Source organism: Mobula birostris, chromosome 2 (genome assembly GCF_030028105.1).
Source record: "Mobula birostris isolate sMobBir1 chromosome 2, sMobBir1.hap1, whole genome shotgun sequence".
Lineage (NCBI taxonomy): Eukaryota > Metazoa > Chordata > Chondrichthyes > Myliobatiformes > Myliobatidae > Mobula > Mobula birostris.
In genome coordinates, this window is record NC_092371.1 from 7361424 (window position 1) to 7378755 (window position 17332).

At 46.4% G+C, this 17332-nt stretch overlaps 1 protein-coding gene across 2 annotated transcripts in view; it reads right to left on the reverse strand.

The window, feature by feature from the left end:
- Window positions 1-15396, reverse strand: part of LOC140211802 (alpha-endosulfine-like) — a 37365-nt gene extending 21969 nt beyond the window's left edge. The window contains exon 1 of one of the 2 annotated variants that reach the window (XM_072281959.1): window positions 15132-15396. In XM_072281959.1, the coding sequence (XP_072138060.1) occupies window positions 15132-15188 (57 nt within the window). In that variant the 5' untranslated portion in view covers window positions 15189-15396. The remainder of the gene's footprint in view (window positions 1-15131) is intronic. The other variant, XM_072281951.1, reaches the window with a different exon arrangement.
- Window positions 15397-17332: the final 1936 nt, after the last annotated feature.

The following is a 17332-nucleotide window of genomic DNA, read 5'->3' on the forward strand; positions in this document are numbered from 1 at the left end:
TTGTGTTTACGTTTTTAAAAAAGACAGCACTATTCTGTTGCTTTACACTACAGACAGCACTATTCTGTTGTTTTACACACTACAGACTGCACTATCCTGTTGGCTTACACTCACTGCTGTAATTATTATAACCATGACACTGTTTACTTTGTGAGCTCATACAAGCGAAGAATTTGATTGCACCCAGGTGTAAATGACAATAATCTAACCTAATCTAATCTTGCCATGGAGGAGTGCAGACAAGGTTCACCAGAAAGATTTCTGGGACTTGAGAGGTCAACAGTCCAAGGCAAGTCTGCTCGACTTCACAAGGTTGAAAGATTCAAAGAGAATTAGCCATTTCAGGGAGAGTCAAGGACAACCTTTATCACTCAGAAAGAAGGGTATTTATTTATCTGTTGAGATACAATTTGTAATCGGCCCTTCGAGTCAAACTGCCCAACAACACCCAATTTAACCCTAGCCTAATCATGGGACAGTTTACAATGACTAATTAACCCTAATAACAGGTACATCTTTGGAGCGTGGGGGGAAACCAGAAAACCCACACGTATAGACTCTTTACAATGACATTGGAATTGAACTCTGAACTCTGGCACCCCAAGCTGTAATAGCATCTTGCTATCCACTGCGCTACTCTACCTCAGTGTCAACGCAATGCACAACTTCAAGCCCAAAGCTGACAGATTTGAATCACTGCCAGAAGGTGTCAGATGCCCGATTGAATCAGCTGAAGCTTACTAGTTGGTAAAATAGGCTTGACGGGCTGAATGGCCTGTTTGTTCTCCCATTGCTGAAGTTCTTACTTCACTGAAAGGTCATTCTGAATGAGCTACACAGGGCTGATGCAGTGTTGAAGAAAATTTTAACGAAAACACAAGAGATCCTATAAATCTGAAATAATATCAGATATTGGAAACACACAGCAGGAGTGGAGAGACAGACTGTTAATAACCCAAAGCATGAATGGTTTATCACTCCACAGGTGTGACAATCTCCAGCATTCTCTGCAGATGCAGAGTTAATATACATAAAGTTGAAATATGTATTTTTCACGGATATATACACAGAAGTCCGTTGTAGAACCACACCCACCCAGCTAATGGAATGTTTGTTCTGCTCCCAGCCAGAAGGAACCTACATGGCATCCACACCAGGCCTACCAGACTCAAAATCAGTTACTTTCCCCAAACCACCACCTGCTAACTCACCCTACCACAACCCCATGGGTGCGTGCAGCTTGGAATAATAGAGGGCTATGGCTAACCCTAAGTAATTTCCAAAGTAAGTACATGTTCAGCACAGCATTGCGGGCCGAAGGGCCTGTAATGTGCTGTAGATTTTCTATGTAACCCCCACTGCCACTACTTTATCATTTCCTGTCAGTCTGCCTCTGTACATGCACTCCTGTGCCTAGTGTCAATTTATGGACATACAATAAACTTATCTACATGAGCTATTTATACTATTCCATTTCTTGATGTAATTGCATTCTTTATCTTACTGTTTTTTTTGTGCTGCATCAGATCTGGAGGAACAACTATCCTGTTCTGGTACAGTCATAGACGTAGAAGAGAACAGTGAAACATGCCAAACCACTGTTCTGCCCAGTCCCACTGACTATGGAGGACCATAGATCTCCATACCCCACCCACCCACGTACTTATTCAAATTTCTATCAAATGTTGAAATCAACCTCACATCCACCACATGCGCTGGCAGCTTGTTCCACACTCTCACAACCCTCTGAGAGAAGAAGCCCCCCTCCATCATGTTCCCCTGAACATTTTACCGTTAACCCTTAACCTATGACCTCTAGTTGTAGCCTGACACAACCTCAGTGGAAAAAGCCTGCTTGCATCTACTCTATCTATATCCCTCAATTTTGTATACTTCTATCAAAACTCCCCTCAATCTTCTTCATTCGAGGAACCTATTCAATCTTTCCCTATAACTCAGGTTCTCAAGTCCCAGCAACATCTTTGTAAATGTTCTCTGCACTCTTTCAATCTTATTTACAGTACACCTTTCCTGCAAGTCAGTAACCAAAACTGCACACAATACTCCGAATAGGCCTCACCAAAGTCTTATACAATTTCAACATGACATCCCAAATCCTGTACTCAATACATTGATCCTGAAGGTCAATGTGCCAAAAACTTCTTTTTTAACAACACTATCTACAATGCTACCTTCAAAGAATTATTACTTGTATTCCCAGATCCCTCTGCTCTACCGCACTCCTCAGTGCTCACTGTGTAAGACCTACCCTGGTTGGTCCTCTCAAAGTGTACACCTCACACTTGCCTGCATTAAATTCCATCTGCCATTTTCAGCCCATTTTATCAGCTGTTCCAGATCCTATTGCAAGCTAATAGTCTTCCTCCCTATCCTCTACACCTCCAATTTTGATGTCATCCGCAAATCTGTTGATCCAGTTTACCAAATTATCAATCATATAGTTGATAATAGATGACAAACAACAACAATCCTGAAGAAGAGTCTCGGCCCAAAATGTCCACTATTTACTCGTTTTCGTAGATGCTGCTTGGCCTGTTGAGCTCCGCCAGCATTTTGTGTGTGTTGAACTATAGACCCAACACAGATCCCTGCAGTATACTAGTCACAGGCTTCCAGAGGGGCAACCATCTACTACCTCTCTGGCTTCTTCCGCGAAGCCAATGCCTAATCCAATTCATAACCTTACCTTGAAATCTCTGTGACTGAACCTTCTTGACCTCCCACGTGGGACCCTGTCAAACGCCTTGCTAGAGTCGATGTAGACAATATTAACTGCCTTGCCTTCATCAACTTTCCTGGCAGATTCCTCCAGAAACTCTTATAAAATTAGTTAGACATGACCTACCATGCACAAAGCCATGCTGACTATCCCCAATAAGTCCCTGCCTATCCAAATACTTATATATCCGGTCCCTTAGAATACCTTCTTATAACTTTCCCACTACTGATGTCAGCCTTACTGGCTTATAATTTCCTGACTTTTTCTTAGAGCCTTTCCTAAACAACAGAAAAATACAGTTATCCTCCAATCCTCCAGCTAAGGATGTTTTAAGTATGTCTACTGGGGCCCCTGCATCTTCTGCATCAGCCTCTCAAAAGGTCCAAGGGAACTCATTGTCAGCCCCTGGGGATTTCTCCACCCTAATTTGCCTCAAGACAGCAAACAACTTCTCCTCTAATCTGTCTAAAGTTCATGACCTCACTTTGCCTCACATCCAAAGACTGTGTCTGTCTCCCAAGCAAATACATACGCAAAAAAATAAATAAACCTAACTCTCTGAAATCTCTATACAGAACCTCGTCACTCATCCTACCCTTGACATTAGTACCTACATGGACCGCAACTTCTGGCTGCTCACCCTCCCACTTAAGAATGCCAAGGCCTCAATCCGAGATATCTCAGAGGGAACATACCATCCAGAAATTTTGTTCTCGGCCACAGGGCTCCTGTCTGTTCCCCTATTAACAAATCCCCAAATCCCCCATCACCATAGTATGCCTCTTCTCCCCCCCCACCCCTTTCCCTTCTGAGTCCAGAGGCAGATTCAGTGCTAGAGACTCACCCACTACTTTCCTCTGTTCCGTCATCCCCCCCCCCCCCCCCCCCGCCACTCCAACAATATCCAAAGTGATGAATCTGTTGTTGATGAGGATAGCCACAAAGGTACTCTGCACTGGCACCTTAACCCCACTCTCCTTCCTGACTGTCACCCAGTTTCCTGTGTCCTACACCTTGGGCGTAACCACCTTTCTATATGTCCTATCAATCACCCCAACTGAATGATCCAGTTCATCCAGTTCCAGCTCCAACTTATTAATGCGATTTGTTAGAAGCTGCAGCTGGATACACTTCTCGCAGTTGTAGTTGACAGGGACATTGGAGGTCTCCCTGCCTTCCCACATCCCTGAACAGGAACATTCCACTATCCTGCCTGTCATCCCTACTGTCCTAGCTGACCACATATAAAGAGAATGAAAAAAATCTTGAGCTTTTCTTTTTTTTTTTTTGCTTTCTCTGACTGAAGCCTCCAAGAGCTAAAGCCTCAAGTCACCACTCTAGACTCTGTCCACTGTGACGATGGCTGCTGCCTTTGCCCCTGCCTTCCTTTAATTTGCTCTTGCTGATCAATCCCGAACACCAAGCGGTCGCTGGTCAAAGCTCTTTTGCGCTGTACTGATCCACCACTGTCTTTTATCCTCAGGCAGGGACCTGATTGAAGTCCCCTCTCAAAACTTCAGGATGAGCTGCTGGTCAAAGCTCTTTTTATGATGAATAAGCTCTTCTTGTGCTTCCAGCTGGGAACAGGTATCGATTTTTACTGACATTTCAATGACAAACTCTGCCATCTTCATCAGAGACGATGCCTGGGCACGTCTGGTCCAGTGGTACTTATACCCGTCATCCATCCCTCCTGATTGGTTAGAGTGAGAACTTTGCCTTTGTTCACAGAGAATCCTGTAATTGCCAACCACCCTGACTCCCAGGTCATTTTTGACCTGCATAAGCTGTGATTTGAGCTTCTGCATATGTGTGTGGATGTAGTAATCTGATATTTCTTCACGATCCTGATGAATATAGGGAACACAGGTGGTAGTGATGGGCTCCTCCTCATTGTTAGGTTTCCTGGTCTTTCCAGGAAAGATGACCTGGGCTCAGGGCGGCTGGTGTTTACATGATTCCCCGTGAATGTGCAGCAGTGTACATCAGCCAGGCAGGACACTCGGTGGAAACCTGCATCAAGGAGCACAGCAGGTGTATCCATTTGGGTTACCCAGAGAAATCAGCGGTAGCAGAACACTGCATTTGCAACGGCCATAGGATCGACTTCGAGGGCACAAAACTACTGTGCTGTGCCAATGGCTTTTGGGACTGCCCGGTGAAGGAAGCCATTGAAATAAAACTAGAGGAACAAAAACAAAGGCCTCACTCCAAGTAAAAACTGGAATTCAATTGTAAGTAAGGTGGGACTATGAAAACCTGATTGGATGAGGACTAACCAATCAGGAGGGTTGGACGATGGGGGGGAGGATGGTATAAATACCACAGGACTAGACATACCTGGGCATCATCCCTGATGAAGATGGCAGTTTGTCACTGAAATGTCGGTTAAAATTGATATCTGCACCCAGCTGGAAGCCCAAGAAGAGTTTAGTCATCATATACACTGGGAAAGCACCAGATCCGTTTTTTTAAAAATAGCATTATAATCACTAGATGCAAAGTGTTCCCGTACACAAAATTCCATCACCTACTGTCTCATTCTCCAAAAGGAGATCTAGTATCACACTCTCTATCTGGGATTTCTATGTACTGATTACGGAAACTTTCCTCAACACATTTGACAAACTCTTTCCTATCCAGCCTTTTTACCGTATGTAAGTCCCAGTCAATATGTGAAAAGTTAAAATCACCTACTATCACAACTTTATGTTTCTTGCAACAGTCTGTGATCTCTACGAATTTGCTCCTCTAAATCCCGCAGATTGCTGGGTGCTCTATAATACAGAACGTACAACATAAAACACAGAAATCTACAGGACATTACAGGCCCTTTGACCCACAATGCTGCATCGATCATGTAACCTACTCTAGAACCTGCCCAGAATTACCCTACCGTATAGCCCTCTATTTTTCTAAGCTCCTCATACCTATCTAAGAGTCTCTTAAAAGATCTTATAGTATCTGCCTCCACCACAGTCACCGGAAGGGCATTCCACACACTCACCACATTCTGTGTGAAAAACTTACCCCAACATCCCCTATATAACTACTTCCAAGCACCTTAAAACTATGCCCCCTCATGTTAGCCATTTCAGCCCTGGGAAAAAAATACAATCCCATAACGTGGTCATAACCTTCCTATTCCTCAGTTCTACCCATGTAAGGGGTTCTTCTTTTATGTTACTGCTAAGGTTAATAACATAAGAAAGTGCTTCTCTCTCGCAGCTTGTTTGGGTTATAATTACTGATAAGAGAATTGTATTCATTTGCTAACCAATTGGGATAGATGTTATTCTTTCTTGTGTGTCTGTAAGCTATTGTTTTTGCAGGCTCTGGGGCAGAAGGCACGATAGGGACAGCGAGAGGAGACGCAATCCTGTAAGCTGGCCGATGTAATGGACCCCGAGCAGGAGTCCGAGGCCCAGAGTCTTCGGCGAGGAGAGGAGACAAAGACAGACTCGTGTGGAGCGTCTGGTTGACCACCGTGGTTGGTCCCAGGCAGCAGGTCGAGGATGTTGGAGGGGATCGAATGGTGGAAAGACTCCGTTAATCGAGCTCCAACTGTTGTGCATGAAGTGGCTGAACTTTGATAAATTTGGTGCCTTTTCCTTTTCTTTTATATTTTATCTCTATTAATTCATAGTTCCAGTAAGATCTATGAAGTGTAAGCATTTAAACACGTATGGTGTACTGTCTGTTATTTGGCAGGGTGGGGTACATCACACAGCATCCACCCAAACTTGATTACCCAGTCTGGCGGGGCCGAAAGCTGCTCCCCCTAGATGAAAGCGAGCTGAGAGAGCCTGAGGCTTACCAGGGGGCTACACCCATAAAACATCACCAGACAAGTTCTCCAGTCTGTCCTGACTGAGCACTGCTGTGACATTTTCCCTGACCAGTAATGCCACCCCTCCTGCTCAGTCACATCTCACGCAAAGGAATCAGAACACTGAGCTGCCAGTCCTGCCCCTCCTGCAAACAAGTCTCACTAATAGCTACAATGTCATAATTCCATTTGCTGATCCATGCCCTAAGCTCACCTGCTTTTTCTACAATACTCCTTGCATTGAAATATACTCAGCTCTGAACATTAGATCCACCATACTCTGCCTTTCGATTCCTGACTGTATGTAGGCTTAATATCTTTTCTCACAATCACTCCACTATCTGTTCTGACACTCTGGTTCATATTCCTCTGCAGCTCTAATTTAAACACCCCCCCCCCCCCCAACCTCACCATGCAACACTAGCAAACCTTCCCTCTAGGATATTAGTCCCCCTCCAGTTCAGGTACAAACCGTCCCTTCTGTCCAGGTCCCACCTTCCCTGGAAGAGAGCCCAATGATCCAAAAATCTGAAGCTCTCCCTCCTGCACCAACTCCTTAGACACGTGCTAAACTGTATGATCTTCCTAATCCCTTCTGCCTGCACATGGTCCATATTTCGTCATTCCCTGCATAGTCAGGTGCTTATTTAAAAATCTCTATTAAAAAAACCTCTGTTGTTTCTGCCTCCACCACCAGCTCATTCCAAACACCCACCTCTCTGTGTAAAAAGAAACTTGACCTCTTTGAACTTACTCCTTCTCACCTTAAGTGAATGACCTCTAGCATTAGACATTCGAACCCTGGAAAAACAGCTGTCTACTCCATCGATGCCACACAAAACTTTATGAACTTCTATCTGGCCTCCCCTCAGTCTCTACTACTTCAGTTTGTCCAAACTCTCCTCACAGCACATGCTCTCTAATCCAGTCAGCATCTTGGCGAGTCTCTGCAGCATCCTCTCCAAAGTCTCCTCATCCTTGCTGTAATGGGGAGACCAGAGCTGAAGGCAGAACTCTAGGTGTAGCCTAACATCAAGGTGTTAAAAAGAAATAGTAGATTGGACTGCCAGGGCCCCTTCCCAAGATGGAAATAGCTAATATAATGGTTAATTTTAAGGTGGTTGGTGCAACATATGGGGGGGGGGGTGACAGAGATAGTTTTTTTCTGCCCCACACAGACACTGGAGGGTGTGTGGAACACCCTGCCAGGGCGGTGGTAGAGGCAGATACATAAGGGACTCTTAGATGGGCGCATGGAAGAAAGAAAAATGGCTTTGTGGGAGGGAAGTGTTAGACTGATCTTAGAGCAGGTTAAAAGGTCTGCACAACATCGAGGGGCCAAACGGCCTGTACTGTTCTATGTGCTAAGAAACAGAAAAAATAATTCACGTTTATGTCAACTCCACCATGGACAGTCCCAAGCCCCGCTCTGAAATGGGAGGAGGGCTGGGTGTGGTGCTTGCAACCCCATCCTGATAAAAACCCAGAGCTACAGAAATACCAACAGAAGCTCCACTGACCTCATCCCTGGGAGAGGAAGAACACACAAAGACAGGCTACACCTGGGGACAACTTGGAGGACTGGCCCAGGACAAAGCACTCTGGCAAGCTACTGTTGGTGGGATATGCCCCAGTAGGCATGATGGGCTTAAGAAGAAGATGACACGTTTTTATCTCTCTGAGCTATTAATCTTTACTGTAGACAACTGCTGTCCTTGCAATGACCTCCGCGGTATTTGTTGGTATGCATCACCAATGGGAAGGCACAGCTTAGGAGGGTCAATGGCGCCTAACGGCCACTTCTTTGCTTGCATCTTTGAAATAGCTCTATTTTCACCTTTAATATCTCTATTTTTCCCTTTCAGGGTTCTTTTGAAGACCCTGACCTAGAGTTACACGCTGACTAAGGTTCTTTGTGGGAATGGGACCCGCTCTCGGGGTTTCATAACTGGCCATTGTTGGGCACGTCAAGGGCTCAGCCCAAGAGCTCAGCTTACCTTCAGAGGGCCAAATTTTGTGGCTTTGGAGACGGGGGAATCAGAAGTCAGTGTCCGAGAAGACCGGTGTGTCAAGGGAGATGGAAGATCTTTGGCTGTGTGCCCAGAGACCCAAGATCTGCGGGCACAGAGCTCGGAAAAAGAACGACGCAATGCACTTTTAATATCGTAAACCAGCAAGTTGTTTGTTATGTCTCCCCTCTCGCTGTGAAACGGGAACACTCCTTTCTCCCTTATTAGGGGGAGAAAGAGAGAGCCTGTGGTATGTCGAATGCCGGGTGAAACATGAAGTCTTTGGGGTAACTGCAAGTCTGTGTCTTTGCTGTTGCTTTGTTCATACTTGAGTGGCGGGAGCCAATGCTTTTTTTTTTGCCAGTGGGGAAAGGGGGGATTATTGCTTGCTGCCACTTACACCTGAGAGGGGAGCTGCGGGGTGGGGGGGGGGACTTTGGGGTTCTAACATTTAACTGTCATTCTTTGGGGGCACTCCTCTGTTTTTGTGGATGGTTGCGAAGATAAAGCATTTCAGGTTGTATATTGTATACATTTCTCTGACATTAAGTTTCTACGACAGCGTGCTGTACTTTAACCCCTTGACCTCTGTATCACAGAGACTGCCGCCCCTGTATGATGGCTGTGCTGCTGGATGGAGTGTGGAGAACGCCAGTGGCTAGGGGTCCATGAGATTGTGCATCACACCCAGTAAAGCATCAATTCTGTTGGCTGACCCCTCGCTGGTCAGGACTGTCGCGCTTCCCTACATCAACAGAATACAATGTCAACACAAGCGATTCTGCAGATGCTGGACATCCAGGGCAACACAGAAAATGCTGGACCTGTAGGGCAGCACCTGTGGAAATCAATAAACAGTCCAGTCTTTGAGCTGACTCTCATGTCCTTCACAAACTTCTATGAAAGCTGCCGTGCCTTCTTCACAATTGAATTTACATGCTGGGCCCAGGACAGATCCTCTGAAATGATAACACGGAGGGATTTAAAGCTGCTGACCCACTCCACTTTGGATCCTCTAATGAGGACTGTCTCACGGACCACTGGTTTCCTCCTCCTTAAGTCAATAATCAGCTCCTTGGTCTGGCTGACATTGTTGCTACGGCACCACTCGGCCTCATTTTCTATCCCCCTCCTACAGTATATGCTGATACGTCACCCCCTTTGATCTGGCCAACAGTGGTGTTATCAGCAAATTTAGATATGGCATTGAAGCCTTACAGTCTGAAGTGAGTAGAGCAGGGGGCCAAGCACACAGCATTGTGCTGCACTTGTGCTGAAGGAGATTGCGGAGGAGATGTTGTTGCCAATCTGAATTGGACAGAATACTACTCTCCTTCCTTACCCAGGAGGCTGGCACTCTGCACAGACAGGCAGTGGCATCTGCTCACCACATTTATTTGTCCTTCCCTAAAGAAAGGCACAAATCTAACACCACAGTTCCTCTCTCTGATAGATGGGGAAGCCGTTAACGGAGATACTTTCAGGGCCATGGGGTGGGTGGAGGAGTGGGGCCTTAACGTTAAGAGCTGTTTCAAAAAGGTAGGCCAGATGTTATACTGAGGGTCACTGCAAGTGAGGGGAGCAATGCCTCATCTTCCGCCTTCCAGACTCATCACTGAATCCAACAACTTCAAGCAAAGTTGTTGCCACTCCCTTTTTTGTACCAGAAGGCAGTCTGCTGTATGTTAAACAGAATTAGTGCGTATTTGTATAGTCAGTACTTGAACATATAGCAACAGACTTCACTTAGCGATTTCCCTCTTCCGTTGGTTTGAGTATCCTGTGAGGAACAAGTTGCCAAGTTAATGGTTAATAACTACACCTACAACCTTAGTTTCATAGAATGAAGCTTGGCAGCCCCAAAACATACACTTTTGGAGGACTGACTAGAAAAACTTGGCCCCCTGGCTTGTCCTGCCAAGATTAAAAAGAGCTTTTTTAATCCAAAGATCAGCTTTACTTGTCACAAAGCAGAGATATATAGATTCTTTATTAGTAAGGGCATCAAAGGTTATGGGGAGAAGACAGAATGGGGTTGAAATCAAACAGTGGAGCAGACAAGATGGGTCAAACAGCCTAGATCTGCTCCTATGTCTTATGTTTATCAAAAGAGAGTGAAATGCATCAGTTGTGTCAATCCCAACAGTCTGAGCATGTGATGTGGAAACCTGCGAGTGTTGCTATGCTTCCAGTACCAACATACCATGCCCGCAACTTCATATGGAAGAAAACACACATGGTCGCGGGGGAATGTACAATCTCTTTACAGGCAGCAGTGGGAACTGAACCCGGGTCACTGGTACTGTAAAGCAGTGGTCCCCAACCACCAGGCTGCAAGGAAACGATATGATTTGGCGATATGAAACAATATGAGTCAGCTGCACCTTTCCTCATTCCCTGTCACGCACACCCACTGTTGACTGACACCTTCCCCCCCCCCCAGTTGGCCGGTCCGTAAGAATATTGTCAATACTAAACCGGTCCGCAGTGCAAAAAAGGTTGGGGACCCCGCTGTAAAGCATTACACTGACCGCTGTGGTTCTGTGCCACCTCTCTCCATGCCACCCAACCCATGAAGATTTACCACTACCTCTGCTCCGTTCACCACCCTTGAAGCATCTCCCTGCCCTGTCCCCTAAGGTAATATCCAAACTTAGAAGCTCCCAACTGATCCCAATACCCAAACATCTTAAGTTCAAAATCAAACTAAATATGTGTCACCATATTCAACCCTGAGATTCACCCCTTGCGGGCATACTCAATAAATCCATAATAGAATCACTGAAAGACCAGACCAACTTTGGTGTTAAACCACTGTGCAAAAGACAATAAACTAAAAGAAAGAAGTAATAGTAAAAAAAATAAATAAGCAATAAATCTCGAGAACATGAGATGAAGAGTTGTTGAAATAATTTATAGATTGTGGGAAAATTTCAGTAATGGGGCAAGTGAAGTTGAGTTAAGTCACCTCCTTTGGCCAAGAGCCTGATGGCTGAGGGTTAATAACTGTTCCTGACCTGGTGGTGAGGGTCCTGCATGTAAATGTCCATCAGTGTATTTTTCCACTCTCTTCCACCTTCCTTTCAACTTTTAATCCCAGTCTCTATTGAAAATACCCACACAATCTAATTTCAGACAACCAGATCACACTGTATTAAAAAACAAGGCGCGTGATCTAGACCATAAGACATACGAGCAGAATTAAGCTATTCAGCCTATCAAATCTGCTCTGCAACTAGACTCTCTAACTATGATTCAGCAACTGAAGGCTCACTGGGCAGCCCATCAATGCTCTACCATTGGTTACTTTGCGAATTGAATCATTGGAGCAAAGTAACAAAGGCATCAGTGCAAGTTCTGGCATTTAGCAGAGGAGATTTTAGAGTGTGTCCTACAGGGAGTGTAGAGCGATTTATCTGGACTAGAGAGCATGTCCTATGAGGATAGGTTGAATTATGAGGAAGATCCCAGTTAATCTTTTAGCGCATGAAAGATCTGTCCTAGAGGTCGTGGGTTGAAGGGTCTACACTGTGCTGTAATGTTCTATATTTTAATTCATCTGGGTTGATATCTTATACCCATTAACTCTGCGTTGTTCCCATTCCTCTCAGAACTCCTAACCCCATTCTTTTTCTAATGACCTTAATTTAGAAAATTGCGCCAGTACATAATTCCCTCAAGCCTGTCTCACCACATGCTGGATGATTCACACAACCAGTCCAATGCTTTTCTCTGCTGTCCTCTCACATCATACTCTGCTCACCTGTCAGGCCCTGGGCACTAAGCCCTAATTAAGATGCAGATGTTACTCGACGCGCCGGGTGCTCCTCATCTCACTTTGGACGTCTAGTCATGTTACAGTCCCCACTCTATTCAAATTCACAGTGGAGTCAAGTTGGCGCGTGGCCAAGTGGTTAAGGCGTTGGTCTAGTGACCTGAAGGTCGCTAGTTCGAGCCTCAGCTGAGGCAGCCTGATGTGTCCTCGAGCAAGGCACTTAACCACACATTGCTCTGCGATGACACCGGTGCCAAGCTGTATCGGCCCTAATGCCCTTCCCTTGGACAACATCGGTGGCGTGGAGAGGGGAGACTTGCAGCATGGGCAACTGCTGGTCTTCCATACAACCTTACCCAGGCCTGCGCCCTGGAAAGATTAACGGATGCCTATAGAGTCAAGTTGATAAGAGTACTGTGTTCAGTTCAGGTCACCTCATTATAGGAAGGACGTGGAAGTTTTAGAGAGGGTATAGATGAGATTTATCAGGATGTGCATGGATTACAGAGCATCTCTTATAAGGATAGGTTGAGCTTTTCTCTTTAGAGCAAAGGAGAATGAGAGATTACTTTACAGGGGTTTATAAAATAATAGGTCGAGTGGACAGCCAGTGACTTTCACCCAGGACAGAAATGGCTAATACAAGGAGGAATAACTCTAATACTGTACGTAGGGAGGAAAATGTAGCAAGAATGTCAGGGCAGGTTGGTGTTTGGTTGTTTGTTTGTTGTTTTTTTTTAAAAACACAGAGTGGTGATGCATAGATACTCAACCAAGGGTGGTGGTAGAGGCAAATATACTGGGGACACACAAGAGACTCTTAAGATAGAGACATGGATGAAAGAAAAATGTAGGGCTACGTGGGAGGGAAGGGTTGCATTGATCTTAGAGTAGGTTAAGGATCAGCATATCGTGGGCCCAAGGGCGTGTACCATCCATGTTCTATCATATCACATGGAACAGGGTATTTTGACTATTCCAGTCCACAGTAACCATCAAACACCACGTCCAAAATCTACCCCTCATCCACACACTAGTTGCAACTTAAATCAGAACTATCCTACCAACCTGCACGCCATTGGAACGTGGAAGGAGACGGGAGCTCCTGCAGAAGCCACTTGCTGCTATGGGGAGAAGGTGCAAACTCCATGAACAGATAGCACCAGAGTTCAGGATTGAACCTGCGTCACCAGAGATGTGAGGCAGCGGTTCCACCAGCTCTGTCAAAGCACCACTTCCCTCAGACCCTCCTCCAGCCTCAATGACAGACATTCACTTCGCACTTCGTGTGCTGTCTGTGTAGTCTGCAGGTTCTCGCAGTAAGATCTGCAAGTGTTCCAGTGCAGGAGTAATCCCGTGATCTCTTTCATTCCTGGGATCATTCTTGTAAACCTACTTTGGACCCTCTCCAAAGCCAACACATCCTTTCCAAGGACTGCTCCCAATACTCCACATGTGGTTTGACCAATGCCTTATCAATTCCCTTGCTTTTATAATCTAGTCCTTTCAAAATGAATGCTAACATGGCATTTGCCTTCCTTACCATCACGTTAGCCATTAGGGAATTCTGCAGTAGGACCCCCAAGTTCCTTTGCACCTCTGATTTCTGAATTTTGTTTCTGTTTAGAAAAAAGTGTACACCTTTATTTCATCTGCCAAAGTGCATAACCTTACACTTTCGTACACTAGTATACCATCTGCCACTTCTTTGCCCATTCTCCCAATCTGTCCAAGTCCTTATGTACACTCCCTGCTTTTTTTAACACTACCTGCCTCTGCGGGGAAGAGTGGGAAACGGGATTGTTGAGAGCCAATACAGTCAAATAGGCTCAATGGCCTATCTTTTCTTCCCCTAAATTTGGTCTCGCGGTCCTCCCTCTAGTTTCCCAGACTCAGCCTCTGGCTGCCAGGGGCCCCTGAGCTCCAGATTTCCTACATTAAACACCTCTGGTCCTTGCCCTCCTCCTTTAAGACAATTTAATACCCAACAAATGACCAGAATGCTGAATGATATTGGTATTAGTGCATATAAAAAGAAACTTGACCCAAAAGACTTCAGATGCTGATATCTGGAGTACCAATAAAGACCCTGGAGTAACTCAGCAGATCAGGGAGCATCCGTCGGGGGAAATTAGCAGTTGGTGTTTCGGGTAGAGACCCTTTACCTGGGCTGGGCCACATCAGGGAAGATCAAATAATTAAACTTTTCAGGTCAAAGACTGTCCAGTAAAGAGCTCCAGACCTGAAACATTAAATGCTGCCCAACCTGCTGATTGCTTGCAACGTTTCTGTTTTGATTTCAGATTTCCAGCAACTGCAGTCACACCTTCACCATGTCTTTGGATGCGCCAGCCTGTTACCCCACTCTTCAAGGCTCGTTGCCAGTGTGTTATTTTAGGTTTTGAAAGCTCCTACGAAGAAATACTAGCAACACAGTAAAGAGTTTGTATATTGTCCCGCCACCAAAATTTCCTGCTTCGCACGCCCGCCCGCCTCCCGCCGCGCCGACGGACAGCGTGTGCAACCAATGGCAAGAGCGGGAACCCGCCCACCTAACCAATCAGTGGCCCGCTGAGGGAGGAAGCGGCGGGACCTGGGAGGCCGCGAAGTGATGGCCGCGCTCCACCTCCTCCTCCGCGCCGTGAGCAGACAGAAAAGCCGCAGTAACGGCGACTTGGCTCTCTATAGGGCGGGGGCAGAGGGTAGCTGAGCCCCCCGGGGGTGAAGCCCCGGTTTCTCGCGGTAAGATCAGGAGGTTTTGTTCCTTATTATGTCTACCTGCTTCTCCTCGCCGGTCTCCTCAGCCTGCGCCTCCAGCTCGCGGTTCTCCGACATGGCGCTCGGATCCACCCGCTCCCTTTCAACGCAACCGTCAGGCGTCTTTCAGTGTGAATCAAACGTTTAAGACAACGCAGAGAAGAGAAAGAAAGAATAATCTATTTTATATGTAAAAAAGAAAATAAAATGCGACTGCCTGCCTGCACTCCCGACCCACCGACCGCCGAGATGGCCGCCGCTGTCGATGACGTCAGCGCGCAACGCACCGTGCTTGCCGCGCTGCTGAGTGACCACCGGCTGCACCAATTGCTGGGCGAGCTCTTGTGAAAGGCGGCTCAACTCGAGCAATCAGCTCAGCCGTGGGAGGGCAGGAGCTGTCCCTCCCCTTTCCATCACGTTTGGTTGCCGTGCAAGTTCTCCTGCGCTGCAAGGGATTGGGGGTGCTGATTGTTGTCTAAAATGGGATTGGGTAGGGAGATTTTCCTGGTGAGAGTTTCCGGCCCTGACTTTTTAATGATCGCGAAAAAGAGAAGGGCAGTATGCTATCACTTAAAATTCCACTCTCCTGTAGCCTACTTGCCTTTTTCAAAGAGCTAGAATGAGCAAGAATGGACTGAGTGGCCTGTCCTTGGCGTTATTGAGTGATATAGCATGGATGCATGTCTACCAAGTCCACACCAAGCATCACCAAACATGGAAGCACAGCAACAGACCCTTTGGCCAACAATCCATGCTGACCATGGTCCATATCCGTGCCCTGCTTGTTCATAGGTCTGTCTAAATGCCTCCTTAACATTGTTGTTGTACCTGATTCTGACACCGTGAGGGACGTAGAAATGTCATTTTCAGAGGGTTGGGGAATCAAGAACTTCAGGTCACAGGTTTAAGGTGAGAGGGGGAAGAGTTTCAGAGACTTGAGAGGCAACTTTTTTTACATGGAAGGTGGTGAGTATACGGAATGAGCAGCCAGAGGAAGTTCGAGGCAGGCACAGTGACAACTTTTTAGAAGTCAGTTGGACAGGTGTACCAGAGCTGTGTTGTGTCCTCACTCTTGTCTGGGTCTGAAAGCTGCCGCCTAACAACCAACAACCTTGCCAAGCTGTCATTGTTCCACACCAGGAAGATCCTCCATACTTTCTGGGCAAGCAAGATCTCCACTCACCCCGTACTCCTTCAGTGTCATCTAGAGGACATGGCTACAATCATCGTGAGGAAACATCGGAGATGGATTGGGCATGTGATGCGAAGAGATGCCAACTCCATCATCAAGACCTCTGAAGGGCAAAGGAAGGCGGGACACCAAAGACAACTTGGCACCGTACCATAGAGGCAGAAATGAGGGCCCTGAACCACACCTGGCCAAGGTCAGACAGAGATGGAGAACCTTCATTGTTACCTTAAATGCCAGTGGTGTAATGAGCAGATGAAGATGATAGATAGGTGAGATTTAGAGGTTATGGGATAAACTCTTCATTGGGACATTTTGGCCGGCATGGACGGGTTGGGCCAAATGTCCTGTTTCCATGCGGTTTGTCGCTATGACCATGACCTCCTTGGCAGTGCGTTCCAGATACGTACCTGCTATTCTCTAGCATCACCACCCAGGACATGCCCTCTTCTCATTACTACCATCAGGGAGGGAGTCCACACTCAATATTTTAGCAACAGCTTTTCCACTCCACTATCAGATGGTCCATGAGCCCCTGCTCCTGGTAGGCTTGCTCTTGGGCTTGACCAAGATGGCCACTCACAGGTCCAAGCTCTGCCTCTGCCCCTCTTCTGGGTTACATTCGTGCCCGAATGTCCTTAGAAAGGGAGCACATGATCACTTTGGGTGCAGTGGGGGATTACCGCGAATAGTGGGTCCCCCAGGGAATTGAGTGTTTTACAGATGGTAATAACGGTAGTTAAATAAATAACTAGAAGAAAGAAGCGATAAATATCGAGAACATGAGATGAAGAATACTTGAAAGCGAGTTCATGCATAGTGGGAACAGTTCAGTGTTGTGGTGCGTCCCCCCAGTTCAACAGTCTGATGGTAGAAGGGTAATAACTGTTCCTGTACCTGGTGGTGTGGGTCCAGAGGCTCCTGTACCACCTTCCTGATGGCAGCAGTGAGACCAGAGCATGACCTGAGTGGTGAGAGTCCTTCCCACCCTGTCTCCTCTATCTTGACTGTACCTCTTCCCATCCTGTCTGCC